Source organism: Heteronotia binoei, chromosome 11 (genome assembly GCF_032191835.1).
Source record: "Heteronotia binoei isolate CCM8104 ecotype False Entrance Well chromosome 11, APGP_CSIRO_Hbin_v1, whole genome shotgun sequence".
In the NCBI taxonomy this organism is placed as follows: domain Eukaryota; kingdom Metazoa; phylum Chordata; class Lepidosauria; order Squamata; family Gekkonidae; genus Heteronotia; species Heteronotia binoei.
The window spans coordinates 53,930,332-53,947,981 of record NC_083233.1 but is presented as its reverse complement, the minus strand read 5'-3'; the positions used below and the strand labels follow the sequence as shown (position 1 = coordinate 53,947,981).

The following is a 17,650-nucleotide window of genomic DNA, read 5'->3' as shown; positions in this document are numbered from 1 at the left end:
TTTCCCATTAAAAGGATTTCAGATTAGCAAATGTGGGGTAAGGCCCTTTTCCACCTGAGAAGTCTGGAGATCTGCTCCCAGGGAATAAAAGCTATGCAATTAAAATCCTTTGAACCTAATCTGGAACTTCTTGCCAGAGTACAGGATACTGGGCTAGAGGGAGCAAGGGTACAACTGAGGAGAAGGCAGAACTGCCCATGCTCTATGCTTCCATCATGGTTCCTGTTATATCCCTTATTTATCCGGTCCTGTGTCCCTTTTTGCTTCAAAAATCCAAAGTTTGCAGACCCACATAAAAGTGTGCAGTGGGTACATATTTATGCAATAAAACCACAGCAGTTCTTGCACTGGTTTGTGCTGTTAACATATTTCAAGAGCAGATTTTCTCAGTACAAGGTTCAAGGTTTTGGTGCAAGGATTCAATAGGTCTGAATTCAGGTTCTTCCCAGCAGTAACTTTGAGAGAAGCTGGGCTTTTCTTCCCCATGTAGACACGGATGTTTAATAAACTGAAATGAAATGCACTTGCAAAGAGTGTCATCCTTGCTCAGTTTAGAGAGAAGCTCTGCTTTCTCTTTTATGAAAACACACACACACAAACACTAGTGTTCTGAGATGTTTTATTGACCTTGATAGAACTGGTACCCACATCTGCTGAAATTCCAAAGTGTATATGATATAAAAGTAGTTCCCTCCCCTCCACAGTCCCCAGAGTGCCTGCAGAAGACATTTGCTGTTCAGCTGTGCAAAGGTCTAAAGGGCCTACAATTAGAGGGCAGACGGGTAGTCTGTGTGGGTGAAATATCCCTCCCCATCTGATGGCTGGCACAGATGCCTGAAAATCTTAGCTAAAAGAAAGTTTTTAGCTCAGTGTATGGGAAGGGGGTGCTGCATCTCCAAAAGGGTCCCTATTTCTGTGCCCTCTGATTACTGCCCCCGACTTTTCTGGCCTTGGAGGTCCCACTTCTTATTCATCTAGGGTAGCCAGGTGACTATACTTCACAAATCTTACTGTTCTATGCTGCCTTGTGGAAAAGCAGGAGATGAGGATGCCGGCAACATTCCAAACACCAAGGTCAGGGTCTAGAGCCGTTCTAGCTGCACCTATCAGCCCGCATCCAGGGCCTTTGCAGCACCCAGACAAAAGAGACAATTCATGTCATTGGGAATTACAATGCTGGAAAATGAGGCCATGTTCCACATGATGGGGAAAGAAATGGATTTTACCATAGTTGCTAAAGTTAACTCTGGAGCAATCTGATGCTATTCCCAAACAATGGACGGATTTTGTGTGTACGTGTATGTAAAATCTTGCTGCAAGTGGTTGTGGGGGTATCACTGGTCTGTTTTGTGGTTTTTCTTTCATCTTGATTTTCTAACCAAGTATACACTATAAGGACACAGAAACCATATTTTTAAAAGGGGGAAATAAGTTCTCAGTGATGGGTGGGGCGAGGTAGCCTTGGGAATGCCCGCTGGTTTCATCCTTTACCCAGATTTAAAAGCACAAGTACCAGTTTCTGCTGGAATGGTTCAGCAGGGAGTGATCAAACTCCTAAATTGAGGAAGGGAACTGAAAAAATAGGGTGGAGGTTAAAATAGCATGGGGGTGTGTTGCTGATCAAACCACTTATGTCACAGCTACTAGCCAATAGGTTCCTGTCACGTCTCCCCTTTATTCCTTCCTTCTGTCCCAGGGACCAAGATACTCCAGTTGTATAAAGACACAAGGGTAAGGAATGGGGTGGGAAATCTTTTGTTCAGAGAGAAAGTACATCTCATTCTGCATTCCCACAAGAACTGAATAACAACTGTGCATCCTTTGCATACTGAAACAATCTGGAAAGGCCTGGAGCTTTCTCCCATTCCCTTGCCAGTCTGTCGGGGAAGAGGGGCAACTAGGTAGGAGGAGCCAACAATGGATGCAGAGATGCAGTATAGATCTGCAGCTCTACTTCAGTGAACTCACAGGCCAACGTCCAGTCCCACAGTGGCAGGAAAGTATCAGCAAACTACAGGCCAGTGTATCTAGGGAAGGGGGAAACACATCCCTGCAAAATAGCACCAAGAGATGGAGAGCTCCCCCTGCAGGAGAGTCAGGCAATCACAAAAGGTGCACACAGGCTCAGTTCTGGCAACAATTTAAGCCAGGCACACAACAAATTGGTTACAGACCCCTTGCACAAAAGGAACAGACCAAATAAATATAAAGCAGGGCTGTTAGCAAGCAAGTATTCTCCCAGGCGCAGTGGCGATGCACCCCTTTCTGCTGCTTCACCTTGCGACGGTCAAAAGCGGGCAGAGGGTTGGACGCCACCCCAAAGGAGACCGCTGTGATTGCAAGTGTGCTTTCCTTTTGCACCCAGCAGGCAAGCTGGTCACTCTTCATTTCTTCTTGTCCTCTTTCCTCTGGACATGCTGGTGGGAGGTCACCCTGTAAGCTGCCAGATTCTCATCACGTTTCCCCCGGTAGTAGCTGGGAGTGCTAGTGGAGGCAGGACCAATGCCGGATCCCAGTTCTGGTTCTATCAATGTGTGAGGAGGAGGGAAAAGCACAGTCAGACCAGAATTTTCTTCCACTTACCATGGAGTTTGGCCACCCACGATTCTCAACTTTCATTTGTTCTCTGTTTCTAAGAAAGGCAAGGTTCTAATCCTTAGCGCTTCAGAGGTAAGGAGGACAACGTACAATGTCCGGTGCAATTTTGGAAACTCAAGAGGACTTTCACTAGTCAGCTTAAGGACTGAGAGGAGCCCCTTGCGTTGGAAGTCGCTTTGCTCTAAACCTCTGTCTTTCAAAAGCAGACTTAAGTCACTGTGATTAATTTGGATAATTTACTTAGACTGCAAAATTTGAATTGCAGGACAGCATATACCACACCATTGACATGGACAGGGGAAAGAGAACAATGGAAAAGGAATGACCAGGGTTACAGAATTAATCTCATCTGATTTAGGGCCAAGGTAGACATCACCATCTTCAGGTATTTGAAGGGCTATCACACTGAGGATTGTGTGGGATTGTTTTCTGTGGCCCCAGAAGGTAGGACCAGAACCAATGGGCTGAAATTAAAGCAGAAGAATTTCCAGCTCAACATTAGGAAGAACTTCCTGACAGAGCAGTTCCTCAGTGGAACAGACTTCCTTGGGAGATGGTGAGCTCTCTTTCCTTGGAGATTTTTTTTTAACAGAGGCTGGATGGCCATCTGACAGCAATGTGGATCCTGTGAATTTAGGGGCAGGTATTTGTGAGTTTCCTGCATTGTGCAGGGAATTGGACTAGATGACTGTGGAGGTACCTTCCAACTCTATGATTCTAAGGACATCTCCTTTGGTCTTTTCCAGGCTTAATAGTAATGGGAGGATGACAGAGTGCCAAACAGAATTAAGGACTTTGAGGAGGAGTGTTTAACCCTCCCCACCCCATCCATTTTCCTATAATCAGTTGTACCCCAGAACTGCTGTTTGCCAAGCAGGGTGGAAGCTGTGGTGTCCCCATGGGCAAATGCCTTGACAAGGGAAAGACTTGAGGGACAGATAACACAAAGGAGAGGATTAAGCCCTGCCTCCTCCAACAAAGGACTCCATTCCAGTTGGGGACATCCTACAGCTGCCAACAGCAACTGAGCCAATCATCTATGTCCTGCTCTCCCAGCTAGTTTGGCACTTAGAGGATATTTGGCCTCTACAGTTTATGGCAACTGAATGGAACCTCCATGGACAAAGGAGGTATACTTCTCAATATCAGATGGTGGAGGCAAACAGCAGGGGAAGCCACCATCTTCAGGCCAAGCTTGCGAGCTTCCTAGAGACATCTGAAGAGCTGCTGCTGAAATTGTCGTTCTTCCTGAAATGGACCATGGTCTTATCCAGCAAGGGATTCCTGTTTGTTCTAGGTTTCCTCAGGTGTAGACAGAAGCCAGACACCCCCAACTTCTGCCCCAGTTCCTTGCTAGCATTGTTCCCTGGAGTGTTGAGTTCTGCATCCCCATCTACACTCATCCCATAGTGATAGAACATTGTTAATACATCAGCCCCCAGTGGAGCAAAAGTACATCCCCCACCCCCGCCTATTCAGGCTAGCTTAACAAGTGTGCCATTGAGCATATGCAGAATTGGGCACGTGCACACATGCTTCAGAATAGCAGGCTTCCGTGCTTACATTAAATCTGCCCCAAATTCTACAAAAAAGTTGATACTCTTCTGCAGAAGTAGAGCATCTGCTATGCTGGGTTCCCTTTGAATTCATGCTGGGGGGGCAGAGAAAGGGCTAGAGTGCTTTTACCTGAGTTTTGTAGCCAGAGGACATGCCCTTCCCAACTTAGCTGCCCCATGGGTGGCTGTGGAACAAGAAGGGCCAAACAAGCGCTGGCATGCTGGAATTTAAAAAACCCACAACTTTGTCTCTATGGATCTTTGAATACACAGGAAAAATTGGCCTTGCATGCAAAAGTTGTGTGGGGGGGGGGGGGAGAGAGAGAAAACCCAGGCTGTAGTGGGAATCCTCAGGCCATGGGCTCTCAATCCAGCTGCTCACATGGTGAATGCATCATGCTAAAGAAGGACAGGAGAGGTAGGAGAGGTGAAGCCTCTTGTTTTTTGTTACCTGGCCAGATGATAGCTTCCAGCAAGGTGACCCTCCTAGCCAGGAGCTCCAGCTGGGCCTGCTGCTCTAGGAAGCTTTGTAAGCTAATGGCCTAGTGGAGATTGAGAAGAGCAGAGTGCGAATTCATTCACCCTCAATATGGGGAAAGAAAGATGGGGGGAGAGAAAGGAGGAGTCTGTTGCTGACAGCAGAATTAGAACACCAGGAGTCTTGAGAGGGGATGGGCAGGGAGAGAGATGCTGCTGAGTCTGAAGGGAGAAAAAGGGGGAAAGTTGCCCATTTCCAGGCCAGCCCCCTTCACTGGAGGACAGCAGCACCTGAGCAGGATTTGGCTTCTCCATTCCAGACTGCTGTGGAATCCAGGAAGAGAGGAGTTCAAAAGCTCTTACAATTCATGTCCTAGCATCACCTACATTACCCGGTCAAAAAGCATTCAGAAACAACTGGTCCAAAGTGGTCAGACTTTCACTGGTTCCCAACTGGTATCAAGGGCCTAACTCATAGTGCTGTTTTTGACCTTTAAAGAGAGATTTCTTTTTGAAGGTTGTGTGAGCGCAACATATATGCCATAAAGTGATTGACTGACTCACTGGATTGCATAACTGAGCCATTTTGAAAGCTGCTGATACTCCAGGGAACATAGCATGCAAAAGTCCCAGGAACATGCATGGAAATGCTGATTTGTGGGGTTTTTTGTCTGTGTAAGACTCTCCATAATCATTTACTTTCACACAAGTGTTTCTGCCCACCTTCATCCTTCCTTTCTCTGCTTCAGCCTCTTCTTGTCACCCTTGGCTGCTATCCAAATGCCACAAACTAGACAAAAGCCCGGAGTAGCTTGGTAGCATCTCTTAGGACTAATTTTCTTAAATGATACATCAATCAGGGTAGAGACGCAACTCCTGATGGTGCTTGTGCATGTAACCATGAGTGTACTCTGGTCTACTACATATCAAGATGAAGCCTGTCTTGTTTCAAGATGTCTTATAGGCCAGCTTAAAACTCTGGGCACACTGAGCCAACGTGCCCCCAGTTAAAGAGAATCAAAAATCTGGGCAATGAATATAACAAGAACCGACTGGACATTTTGGCAGGAGAGGGGCTTTAGAGTTGCCATCCCTTTTTCCAGCTTCTGTGCCTGTACTTTCAACAGCAGACTTGTGTGTGTGAACATTAACAGCTGATTATGTGTATGTTCAAGGTGTTCCCTGCATTCCATCATGCTCAGTCCTGGAACCAAAACACCACTGATTGCTTTGATGGATTAACTCCACTTACAAAGGGGTAACAGGTAACACCTTGTTATTGATTCTTCTTGATTTGTCTGCAGTTTGCAACATTGTAGCTTGTTCAGTGTTACTGAAGGGAAGGGGTGGGGCACAGGGTCTCTCAGGGAATTTGGGGACTTGAATCAGGAAAAGCATGGGCTGAGGCTGCATGGGTTCAGGCTTTTAAAGCTTCTGCAGACACAGAAGAAGAGCAGGGCTGATATAAAAACCAGGAGCCTGGCCATTTGTTCCTACCCGGTCAGCAGAACTGGGAACTGCTGTACTTCAAGATTTAGGCAAGCTCCTGGCCCCAAAAGCTTACAGAAACGAGGACACAAATTCCTATCTGGAGGGGGAGAAAGCCATCCTCTATCTACACCTATCCCAGGAATACGCTGTAGGATAAATAGGGAGATTTGTTCACCAGGGCCGGAGGTTGGCATTTGCCAGGTCCAGCTGCCCTGCAAGATCTGCCATCCTCAATCTATATGGCGCAGGCCAAGAAACTGAGCAGAAGCTCAAAAGAATTCTTGGCATGTTCTGGAACTTCACAGTGATGGGGATTCCCTGAAGGTGCCATTGTCAGATACACCTCCCCCACCAATCTTGGGTGTGGGGTGTGTGGTGGCACTGTTATTTGCCCTTCTGAATTCCCACGAAGCCTATGCCACTCAAAGCTCCTTGGAGAATGGGTGGGAAAAACTGAAATAAAAGAAGGAACATTTGCATCAGTGGGTTCTGAATGACCCCAATGAAATGATTCTGCTGTTAATGTTATTGGCTGGATGTTATCCAGTGTTGTTATTGGCATTTAAAGTATGATTTCTTGGTTAGAAAGCATAAGTGATATCTTCTCCTGCCACCAGAGGGTATCCTGTAAACACAGATGCAGCCAGGAAGAGGCAGCAGTGCCTCCCATAATCCTGCCAGAACCCGATCAGTGCCTGTTTCCACCTCTTTCGTTTTGAGTTGGCCACACTGTCGTCAGAACACAGTGCAGGTCCAGGAGACCTTTCCCCTCCTCATAGCCTGGCAAAAACTGGAGCGAGCCATCCTGTGCCCCAACACAGCCACTATCGCTCCACTGGTGCCCCGTAAAATATTTTGAGGGAATGTTTGGTTCTGGAATCTTTGGTTCTGCTGTCCATAAACTTCACCACGGCAGACAGATCTGATGTTTTCAGGACCTAGACTTACGCAGTCAGACTACACGGCGATGATGTCATTGCTCACGTACTTGTTCTCCACACATAACCTTTGCAGTAAAACTGCTCACCTTGTGTCCCTCCCAACCAAGTACAAGAGTGCCTGCAGCAGAACTTCAACACACATCCTGGTATTGGCAATCTGCTAAGGACCGCAAAACGGTCAAGCACACAGCAAGCCAATATGCATGTCTCATGGCCACAGGGTGGCCCCCCTTTCCCCTAAGCCTCCTGGCCTGGGGAGTCTCTCCTTCTGTCTGTCTCTACTCACCATGGAGCCCAATCATTGTTTCCAAGATTAAAACCCTCTCAGCTAAAATCTTCAAAGCCTCTCGGAGCTGGTGTAACCCCTCCCCCTGCGGACGAAAGAGATAGATACAGCCGTGAAGGGGACGCACAAGAGAGGGTGTGCTGGGTGGGGGGAAGAAAGGAAGCTAGGGGAAGAAGGGGGGGGGTGAAGCCTTGCCTTTTCCCTCCCACCAGCCCTTACTTGTTTCAGCCATTGAAGCCCTCCCCCAGGGCAGTGTGCAAAGGGGTGCCAATGCAAATATTAAGATAGATAGGGTTGGATCGTTGCAAGGTGCTGGGGTTATTATCATCAACATGCACATATAATACACTGGGTGGGGTGGGGAGCATTCAGCTGGTGCAGTTTGTAGGGAATCCATATCATGGGTTGGGAGGGAACATAACAGGGAACACTGAGAAAAAACATGCACACATGCCCACATTTCCTTCCCTGCTGCACTTGTTGTTCTGCCTAATGGAATCTTTCCTACAGAAGACAGCCTGTCCCTTAGGATGCTGGAGGAGGTTCCCAAGCCACACAGGATGATGCCTGACCTGTCCTACCCCCGAGAGAGTTGTATTCCACTACCTGGGAACACAACCTGGACAGAACTGGCCATAACCCAATCTTATGCATGTTTGTGTGGAAGTCAGCCCTGCTGTGTCCATCAACACTTACTCCCAAGCAGAAGATACGGTATTTTGCAGCCAGAATATAAACAACCTTGCAGGCTGCAGCAAGCCCCAATGCTTCCCACTTATTTCACCTCCTTCCTCATCTTGGCTATAGTGAGAGGGATGAATTCTGTGGGTTGTGATCCTCCCATCATGGCCTTCCTTGAAGCTGAGGGCTTTCCTCACAGTGTGATGGAGACCTCACTAGCCAGGGGCAGAAAGGGCAAATCAAGCCATTATCTTAGGCACAGGTAGACATTAAGGCAGGAGGAATGCTCATGTAGCAGGCTACAGGCTCAGAGTGTACCTCTCATTAAAATCACTATACCTGGGGCTTTTTTTTTTTTGAGCAGGAATACACAGGAATGCAGTTCTGGCTGGCTTGGTGTCAGGAGGTGTGGCCTAATATGCAAATGAGTCCCTGCTGAGCTTTTTCTATTAAAAAAGCACTGACTATACCTATTGCACTGGAGTAGTGGCTGATAAGCTTTCTAGGCTCAGGACTAGGGTTGCCAGCTCTGGAGATTGGGGGGTGGAGCCTGAGGAGGGCGATGTTTAAGGAGGGGAAGGAGTAAGGTGTAAAGCCATAGAGTTCACCTTCCAAAGCGGCCATTTTCTCCAGGTGGACTGATCTTTGTCACTTGGAGATCAGTTGCAATAGCGGGAGATCTCCAGCCACCACCTGCCAGTTGCTAACCCTACTGAGGAATCACCTTTAACTACAAAACTTGCAATGCGGGGCCCATTTAATTTTTAAAGTATGTAATGTTCCTCTTTCTCTCTCTGCTTTTCCCAAGGTATGTGGACTATACAGCTAGCTTGGGAGCTATGGGCATTGTAGTTCTGTGTATTACAGGGGGAGTGGAAATTTCAAGGGAACTCTAAGCATCTGCTGAGACATAACCCACTTGTGAGATTAGTGCTCTAGAGAACCTATAGCTATGCCGTAGGCGAAATCACTGTATCAAGACTTGGCAAGCTGTATTCCTCATTTCCTAATAATTCCCCTCTCTTTCCCACAATGCATAAAAAACTAAACTAAACTAAACTAAAAAATGGAATATAAGCAATTAATGCTTTCCTTGTCACCCTTTTTTCCTGCAGTTCTCTGGATAATGTTCATCCAGACTCTCCCTCTCTCTTTTGACATGCAGTGGATTAATCTATTACTTTATCTGCTGAAGCTCAAGCCAGTGTAGTGTTAACTAGCTTAGTAAAATGTCAACGGATAAAGGAACAGAGGGTTCACCCACTCCTAAAGCTTCAGCAAACAAGAAACTCTCTGCTGTTTTCTGTGTCCATTTGATGTAAAAAATACTTCCTTGATGGGCATAACTACAGCCCACTATCTGACTGCTGCAAATGTCCATTTTGGTTTGGCAAGGCACACTAAGGAGTACATAAAGTGGGTGGAAAAGGACAGAGGAAAATCTACCTCATCAGGGTACAATGCCATAGAGTCCACCCTCCAAAGCAGCCATTTTCTGCAGGCAAACTGATCTCCGTAGCCTGCAGATCATTTGTAATAGTAGGAGATCTCTAAGCCCTGCCTGGAGGCTGGCAACCCTAGCCCAGAATAGAGTGGCCAGAAAAAGATGACAGGAAGATGTTATTCACCACCCCTTTTCCCTAGAAGTTGCTAGGCTGATATGGATGCATAAGAATGGGAGATTGCATACATGCGGTTAGTAGCAGGCCACAGTGGTAGAGGCAGTGAATGGTATTGGGGTGGGGGGGGTACAAGGCTGGTTAGAAAGATGAAATAACTGGATCCCCACTGAGATACTGCCCATCCTTTTCCAGGAAGACATATCCAGGAGGAAGAGGGCAGGATGGTAGGGCTGGCACCTCTCACTTCCACCAGGGAAAAAAAAAATATCATTGCAAGCTATAGCTCTGTTGTACAGGACAGCAACCATCAGTTTGGACAGAAAGCAGGGATGTCTTACTGTTTCATGCACCAAAATCCTCACAAAACTGGCCATTTCCAATATCTTTAATTATACTGTTTACCTCTGACAATTTACTACAGTTTTTTTAAATGGATCCTTCAGGAGTTGTAACTTCCTAGTTCCTACAACAGGGACACCCACCAAGACCTTTTCTGGTACCTGCCAAGTGCTTTTAGAAAGTGGGTGGGGCTAGGTGGGGCTTTTGCATAGCAAAGCTTCTGATTCACTGGGCTGATTAAAAGGCATCCTGTTAGAGTTTCTGCCTGAAATCCTAAACAGGTGCTATTAGGGTTACATAGAACCACTCTCCCTTACATTCTGTGGTTGGCTCACCTCTTGTGACAGCCATTTCGTGACTGGCTCCATACTTGTGGCAGCCATTTTGTGATTGTGCCCACTGCCCTGTGTCAAAATTTCAAAGTTGCCTGAGGGCCTAAAAAGGTTGGGGACCCCTGTCCTACAGGGGGGGGCTGACCACATAGGTCTTCTCTACTGAATCAGAACACAACTCCCTCCCAGCACAGTGCCAGTTATGTGGTCCCTGGCGATGTGATGAGTGGGTTATTTAAACATTATCTACGTTGTGCAGGAGAAAACAGTTCACAAAGGTGTTGTTTTGAATGTTGCAAAATGACTACAGGTGATGGTGATGGTACAGTTACAGACACATTCCTGCCTGGTCAGATTTTTTTTCACATGAGCTGAATCAGCCCTGAAGAATTAGTTTCAGGGTTCACTCTTGCCCTTGCCATAGCTGGGAGGAGGAAAAATGTGTATCTGCTTGCAGAATACTGCAGTTGGCACACTCTTAGTCCTAGTTTGCGCCGAGATGGTAAACCTATATCTGCACAGGGCACTTCAGGTTGTGGGCAGAGGTCACCTGATTAAATGTCTCTGTATGTAAATAATTCCCTGCACAGAGAAAGCTGTGTCATGATTTTGTCATGGAGAACAGATCTAGCCTGCTTTCTGATATGGTTGTTTTTGGATCTATAGGGAACATCCTCCCCTCAACAGAACATTCAAATCTGAAAGCTCCCATCCACATTCTAGCCCAGGTAGAAGCTGATCACTTAGACTTTAGAATGTTGTACCTGGTGGCACCTAAGAGCCATCTCCTGCCATATGCACCTTGTTATGAGTGCTATCAATGAAAGATAAATTGCAGAATTTGTCCTTACAAAGAGGGGGGGAAACTTTCTGGCTTTCTATTTACATTTACATGGAATGTGAAGAACATCTTAAGTATTACATATGTACTAATTGAACACTGCTAAAACAGAGACCAGAATCTGTCTTTTCCCAGAGGAAAAGATGCAATGCAGAAGTGTTAGGTGCTAGCAAACCAATCCTGATTACTTAATCCCTCTGGTATGGGGATGCAATGAAGAAAAAGGAGGGCAGGGAGAGAGGAAGAAAGCAAGAGGCAAGTAGAAAGAGAGAATCCTAGCACAAGCCTACCCAGCTACTTCTCTGCAACTCTAGAGATTGAAAAGGACTGGGTTTGATGCATGAGGAGGCTCACAGCTCTTTATTTCATGATTACAGCATTACAAGGCTAAACTGAACTGAACTCTCAGGGCCAAGGCCCTGCTTATACACATGCAAATAACCTCACCCAAACCCCAACTCACATAACTAACAAGGGCTGGCCCAATGACTCCTGATTGGCCTTCTCCCAGAGTCCAGATGGCTATTGTTCTGGAGCCTCAAGCTCAGCAAAGTCTCTGGTAGACCCTCCAGGCATGTTCCAGTACCAATACATAACAGGATACTCCTTTAAAGCCCATCTAAGGACACTGCAACTGAAGCCTGTCTTTTGCCTTTTTGTTTGCTGTCTCTCTAGCCTAGAACATACAGCATTATTGGGATAGCACCTGGTGGTTCTTTCTGATTGCAACCAGGACTGCTAACACATCATGCACCGAGGTGACCCCATGCCTTTAAGAGCTATTGCTCATCCCATTCTATGGCTTTAAGACCCATGTGGCAGACAGATATGTGACTCATCCCTAACAAGGGCTGCATCGTCTGTCCTCTCTCCGAAGTCTCTTTGCCATCTTCTTCACCCTCTCCAACACACTATTCTCTTGCTGCTGTCAATTATATACCTTAAGACTGTGTTCTTGTTTCCTGTTTTAACTGCCAGTAGTAGTCATATCAATCTACGAAGACTCTTTGCCAGACCTGTTACCTGAGATCCCTTTCACTGAAGCCTGAACCTAAGATCTTCTGGTTAAAAGCATGTGCTCTTCCCAGTTATCAGTCCTATATCAGGAGAGCAAAAACTGCATGAAATTCGTAGTGGTGGTGATGGGGAAATGAAATTCAAAGAATAGGGTTATCTGATCACGGCAGAAGGAGCTCAGAAAAAACAAAAAATAACTAAAAGGAAGCTGGAGCATTGATGCATGGGCTGTGATCCATGATGGGGTCAGAAAGGGATGGTGGTGCGAACTATTCAGTGTTAGGTTTCCAGAGCATATACATTCCTTGAAAAGTCCTCACACATGGTGAATTCCTTCTCCAAGCAAAGCTCAAATTGTGCCATAGGTAAGATTATCTCTTTTTCATGAGAGAGGCTCTGTGATTTCAACAGCTGCATGATAGGAAACTATTCCATAGGTGAGGTTTTTCTTACTGTGAAAATTGATTGACTGGAAAAGCTGTTGATCTTCTGCCTATATGCAACTGTTTAAGCCACAGAGCTTCTAATGGTAGTGGGGTGGGTTCAAAACTCTTGTAACAGTGTGTTTCTGCGAAGGAATGTCCAAGTGGCATGCAGGATTAGACCCACTGCACAAGCAACTTAGGCATCTGCTTGGGATGGCAATATTTTAATAATACCTACAAAGCAACCACATGTGTCCTGTGGTGTACCTCAAAACCTCCAGCAGAGGATGCTGGGAATAGGGCTGCCAGCTGCTCAGAAACAAACAGCCTGGTTTGCTCCTGTGCCTGTAACAGCAGTTCGATCCACAAAAATCAGCTGGTTAGCCTTTTTTCTAGCATGGAGAGAAGCATTATGACTTGTTAATTTCTGCAGGTCAAGCAGCCCTTAAGGCATACTGCAGCAGCTGGCTGAAAAGTCAGCAGCTCCAGCTGGGATACAATTTGTGGATCACACACCAGTGTACCCATGCCCTTCTGTTTCTCTTTTTGGAAATTATTCTTTCACTTTAAAAAGGCAATGTTCAGGCTGCATCCGCCAGCACCAAAAGGTCTGAGTGCATTTTATTAGCACACAATGTAAATGCGGAATCTAGTAATGGCCATGAAATGTAGCCTGCAGCATTTTCTTTTCCATTTTTTAAAAGGGAAGTTCATAGCTCTTATGGCTGCGAAGATATGCTTGACAGTGTGGGGGCCATGGCAGGTGCCACCGCAGAAGCAACATGGAAGACCTTGCATTGCTCTTTGCCCTCTCTCTGACTTGTAACATAAGAACAAATGATGGGAAATCAGCAAATAAGTGCAAGCATACATAATTGGTGTGATCTAGGTTGTTAATTCCATTTAGGCTTTCTTAGGATAGAATTTGGATGTAAAACAGAGATTGTGTGTGTGTGTGTGCGTGTGTGCAGATGCAGAATTATACAGCTCTAAGCAATAACCTGTCATGGCATCAGATAAAGTGGATTTTGGCCCACAAAAGCTAATGCCAGAACAGACCTGTTTGTATTTACAGTGTTACAACAGTCCTTAATGTATGTGTGTGGCGGGGGCGGGGGGAGGTAGAAGACCATGACAGCATTGGGAAATGTCAAGATAAAGGAGAAAGGATGCTCTGTTTTTCTCAATCCCTTATGTGACACTTCCTTCAGCCTTAGCAGAGGAGACACCCTCTGATAGTAGGCAAAACCTGGGCATTGGGCAGACTTCTACAGGGGCAGCTGTTTTCAGAGGATGGGTGTCTCTGGTAGGGAGTGGAAATAGCTAAGGAATGGGGAAGTGGCAAGAAAGCAAGGTTGCTGCTGTCCCAAACTTACCCAGGTGCCTTTATCGCCTGGTTCACCTTTGGGGCCTGGTTCACCCTGAAACAAAACAGAGATGGCATTAAAGGAAACAAGTTAAACAATTGGTGCCTTCTCATGTGTATAAGGCACAACGAACAAGACTGAGGCAGCCACTACCAAGTGGTGATACCCCATGAGGCATCCACGTGGAAGTCTTCGAGAGGGAGACACCACCTGCTATTCTGAAAGAGGTACACACACAGTCAGCTTAGCTATTGTTCAGCTGGAAGACATCTCCTGCATTTCAGGAGCACAGTCTAGACTCTAGAGCCTTGTGCTCACTGCTGGCTGCCACAGACACAGTGGTAAAAGGGAACGGGAAAGATCAAAGAAGCAGCAGGCATTACACTAAAGTGTGGAAACAGTATCCTGGCCTCCTCTTGGTCATTTCATGTTCCAGCAGTGCTCGATAACATGGGGATGTGGATGACATCTGGGATGTAAGAGTGGGAGGCAGGTACTGGAATTGGATTGGGGGGGGGGTGTTAGTTTTTGGGGGTGTGTGAAAGCCAAAATGCTTGTGGAGGACACTTTCTGGAAAACAGTGCCCCTTGTTAATTAGTAGCAGGGACATGCCACTAAGCCTTCATTAACCTGAACACGTGCCAAAAGTAGTTGGGAATAATTAATTTATACTTCAGCAGTCTGGCAAACATCCAATCAAGCCTTTTCCAGATATTGTGTTCACCCCATGTAGTCAGATAAGAGAGGATACTCACTCTCTCTCCTTTCTCCCCAGAGATACCGGCTGCCCCATCAGCACCTGGTTTTCCAGGGATTCCCTGCATGAAATCACAATTCCATTATCAAGATGTTTCTCACCACATAATCTCCAACCAGGCTGTTGCCATCTACTTTTACTGGCCTTGCCCTTGTCTCCCTCAGAGTGTCCTAAGACAAAGGTTCATTTACTTCAGTCCATAGACTCTTATAGGATTGCCAGCCACAGCAGACCATCCCCACCCCCCAACCAGGAAGAATTAGGGCTAAGAAGAACCCATGTGCTTGTGTAGTGCCTTTGTGTGATGCCATTTCTGCTGAAAATCAACACTCACATCATTAGGCTGGGGTGCATGCGTTCTAGGATCTGCCTAAAATTCTGTTAAACTCTAGAGGCTGAGTGAATCCTAGAGAGGAGCACCTGAAGTAATGCTGTCACTTCTGGCAAAACCAGAAGTGATGTCACACACCCGTATGATGCTGGTGCCCCTCCCCCATTTTTCTCCCATTACTCTTGGAAGTGCCCATGGGGAATGGTGGTAAGTGCTGGGAGGTCTCCATGGCCTGTTCCCAGAGCGGCAATGGTGGGCTTTTCTCAAACAGAGGCTGTATGCATAATACATAGAACTGGACTCCTTTGGCCAAGGCTGGCATCAGGAGTCAGCACAGCTGGGCAAGGGCACCAAGAGGCCCGACTTACAAGGTTCTAGTGCCAATCTCTTAACAAAGGGAGCAGGGTAGGGAAGAGCACAACTCGAGCCATGTCTCCCTAGGAACCCCTCCTAGCTGTCCCAGAAGGACGTGCCACATTACAGAGGCTTCCATAGCTGAAAAAGACCTCCTGAGAAGTTGCTGACTGAGGTTTCTCCACCCTCCTTCAAGCCCTATCAGTGTTAACAGAGTCACCAGTGGGACTCTCCTCTCTCCTCTGGGGTTAACTGCATGTTTGCATGTCAACATGCACATCTGTGCATGAGAGGGGGGCACAGTTCTCTTTGGCCAGCCCAGCCCCAGACTGGAGCCATCCCCACCCTTCACTCTCTAGCTCTATACTGTCCCACACCAAAGCACTAAATGACATCTACAAATGATGTGACTTGCCAAGTAAATCACAGCCCACAAGCCATACATCACGGGTGGCCAACGGTAGTTCTCCAGATGTTTTTTTGCCTACAACTCCCATCAGCCCCAGCCATTGGCCATGCTGGCTGGGGCTGATGGGAATTGTAGGCAAAAAAACATCTGAAGAGCTACCGCTGGCCAGCCCTGCCTTATATCGTTACCTGGCAGCTCTGCCCATACCTAACAGATTTTGCAGTCTTAGGCAGGCAGGAAAAATGGGAGCATTACTGAGCCCCTGGTGAGCTCCATACATGGTTGGTGGCTTTGGTCAGCTCAGCAGCTCACATGTCACACTAAGTCCCTTTAAGCCATTAGAAACAAGCACAGCTTCTTCCCACTTCTGCTTGGCACCCACTCTCAAACTGGTCCATCTAGTTCTGAACACAGCAAGGAACTGGATCCAAGTGGCGAGGAACAGGTTGCCCTTGAAATATGTTTTATTTATAAATTAGATTGATGAATCACTCAATCCCTGACCACTCAGGGCTCTGAGCGATCAACAACACTAAACATCAAACAAAGAAACACTACAACATTTCAGTTTAGATTAAAACAGTTCTCAGATGGCGTTCATTGAAGCCAACTGACATGTCAGTTTTCAGACCGCACACCAGAAGAGTAACCTACACTTCCTGGTATAATCCATAGTTCAGTTCCCCAAACACTGGAGATTCCAGTGCCTGGAAAAATCCTTTCTGTTCCGTTCAACTTTATTGCATTGGGCCAATGGCTGTTACAAGAGATTAATACTAAAAAAAGAATTGCATACAAAAAGATGCAGTACAGTGAGACTGAGATAAAAAGCTATAAAAATTACATTTTAAAACTTGTTTCAAAAGAGGAAGGAATGACTCTTGTAAACAGCCAACTTATACTGATGCTAGTTTGGCTTTATTTTCTTTGCTGCTAAGGCAAAAAGGGCAACCTTGTATGAGACCTCCAACTCTACATCTGCGAGTAAGATAGGACTTGTTCCATCACAATGCTAAGGCCTAAATTGGTCAGCATTATACCTAAGAATTTCTTCCTCGGAGCTAAATAAAATGGACAGGCCTGCAGATAATGATACAGGTCTTTAGGATCCAAATGTCAGCATAAACAGAGGCACTGGATCACTGTTTTTTAATTATAGCAACCTTCAAGCATGGGTGTTTGTATCATTTGGAGCGCATTCTTAAAAAGGAGATCTTGGACAGACATTGTGCCCTTCTGAAATGAACCACACCAGCTGCTTCAGCTACACTAGTACTCCCAGAAACCCAGCACCCTTCTCAGAAATGTGGCATACTTACAGCATGACCTGGTGATCCTGGTTTCCCAGCTGGCCCTGGAGGACCTAGGTGGAGAAAGATGACTTACAACCTTGGTTGGCAATTAGCTTTGCTAGAAAGTCCTTGTGACAAGAAAGGGTGGTCTTGATAGCCAAACCTCCCAACCTAAACCTCCCAAAGTAGCTTGTCTGGAAATCCCATTTCTGCAGCCGCTTCATATGTCTTTTTTCATGTATTTTGTAGCTGTGAGTGTGCATTAGGCGTCAGTGAACCAGGGTTGCTTGTTGCTGATCCTGGTTTTGCACAGGTTCTCTCTTGGTAGCCATCTGATTGAGATACAGCGCAGAGAGCTCTCACTTCTGACTGGTCAGAGCAAAACAAACCCATGCCCCCCAATAGTGTGGCAAGGTGACTGTGGGTATTGACAGAAGCATGGGGATTTCTCAGTCACTTTTCAGTCTCTTTTCAGATTGATTCAGACCAAGTCATACATTTCAGACAACTCTATCCTATGATCTCATATGGTGA

At 46.3% G+C, this 17,650-nt stretch overlaps 1 protein-coding gene across 2 annotated transcripts in view; it reads right to left on the bottom strand.

Moving 5' to 3' along the window:
- Window positions 1-605: 605 nt before the first annotated feature.
- EMID1 (EMI domain containing 1) overlaps window positions 606-17,650 on the bottom strand; it is an 88,597-nt gene continuing 71,552 nt past the window's right edge. The window contains exons 11-15 of one of the 2 annotated variants that reach the window (XM_060249302.1): window positions 17,144-17,187; window positions 14,729-14,791; window positions 13,983-14,027; window positions 7,350-7,434; window positions 606-2,524 (exon numbers count right to left, since the gene is read on the bottom strand). In XM_060249302.1, coding sequence (XP_060105285.1) covers window positions 2,385-2,524; window positions 7,350-7,434; window positions 13,983-14,027; window positions 14,729-14,791; window positions 17,144-17,187 — 377 coding nt within the window. In that variant the 3' untranslated portion in view covers window positions 606-2,384. Of the gene's footprint in view, window positions 2,525-4,605; window positions 4,697-7,349; window positions 7,435-13,982; window positions 14,028-14,728; window positions 14,792-17,143; window positions 17,188-17,650 lie in introns of both variants that reach the window. The other variant, XM_060249301.1, reaches the window with a different exon arrangement.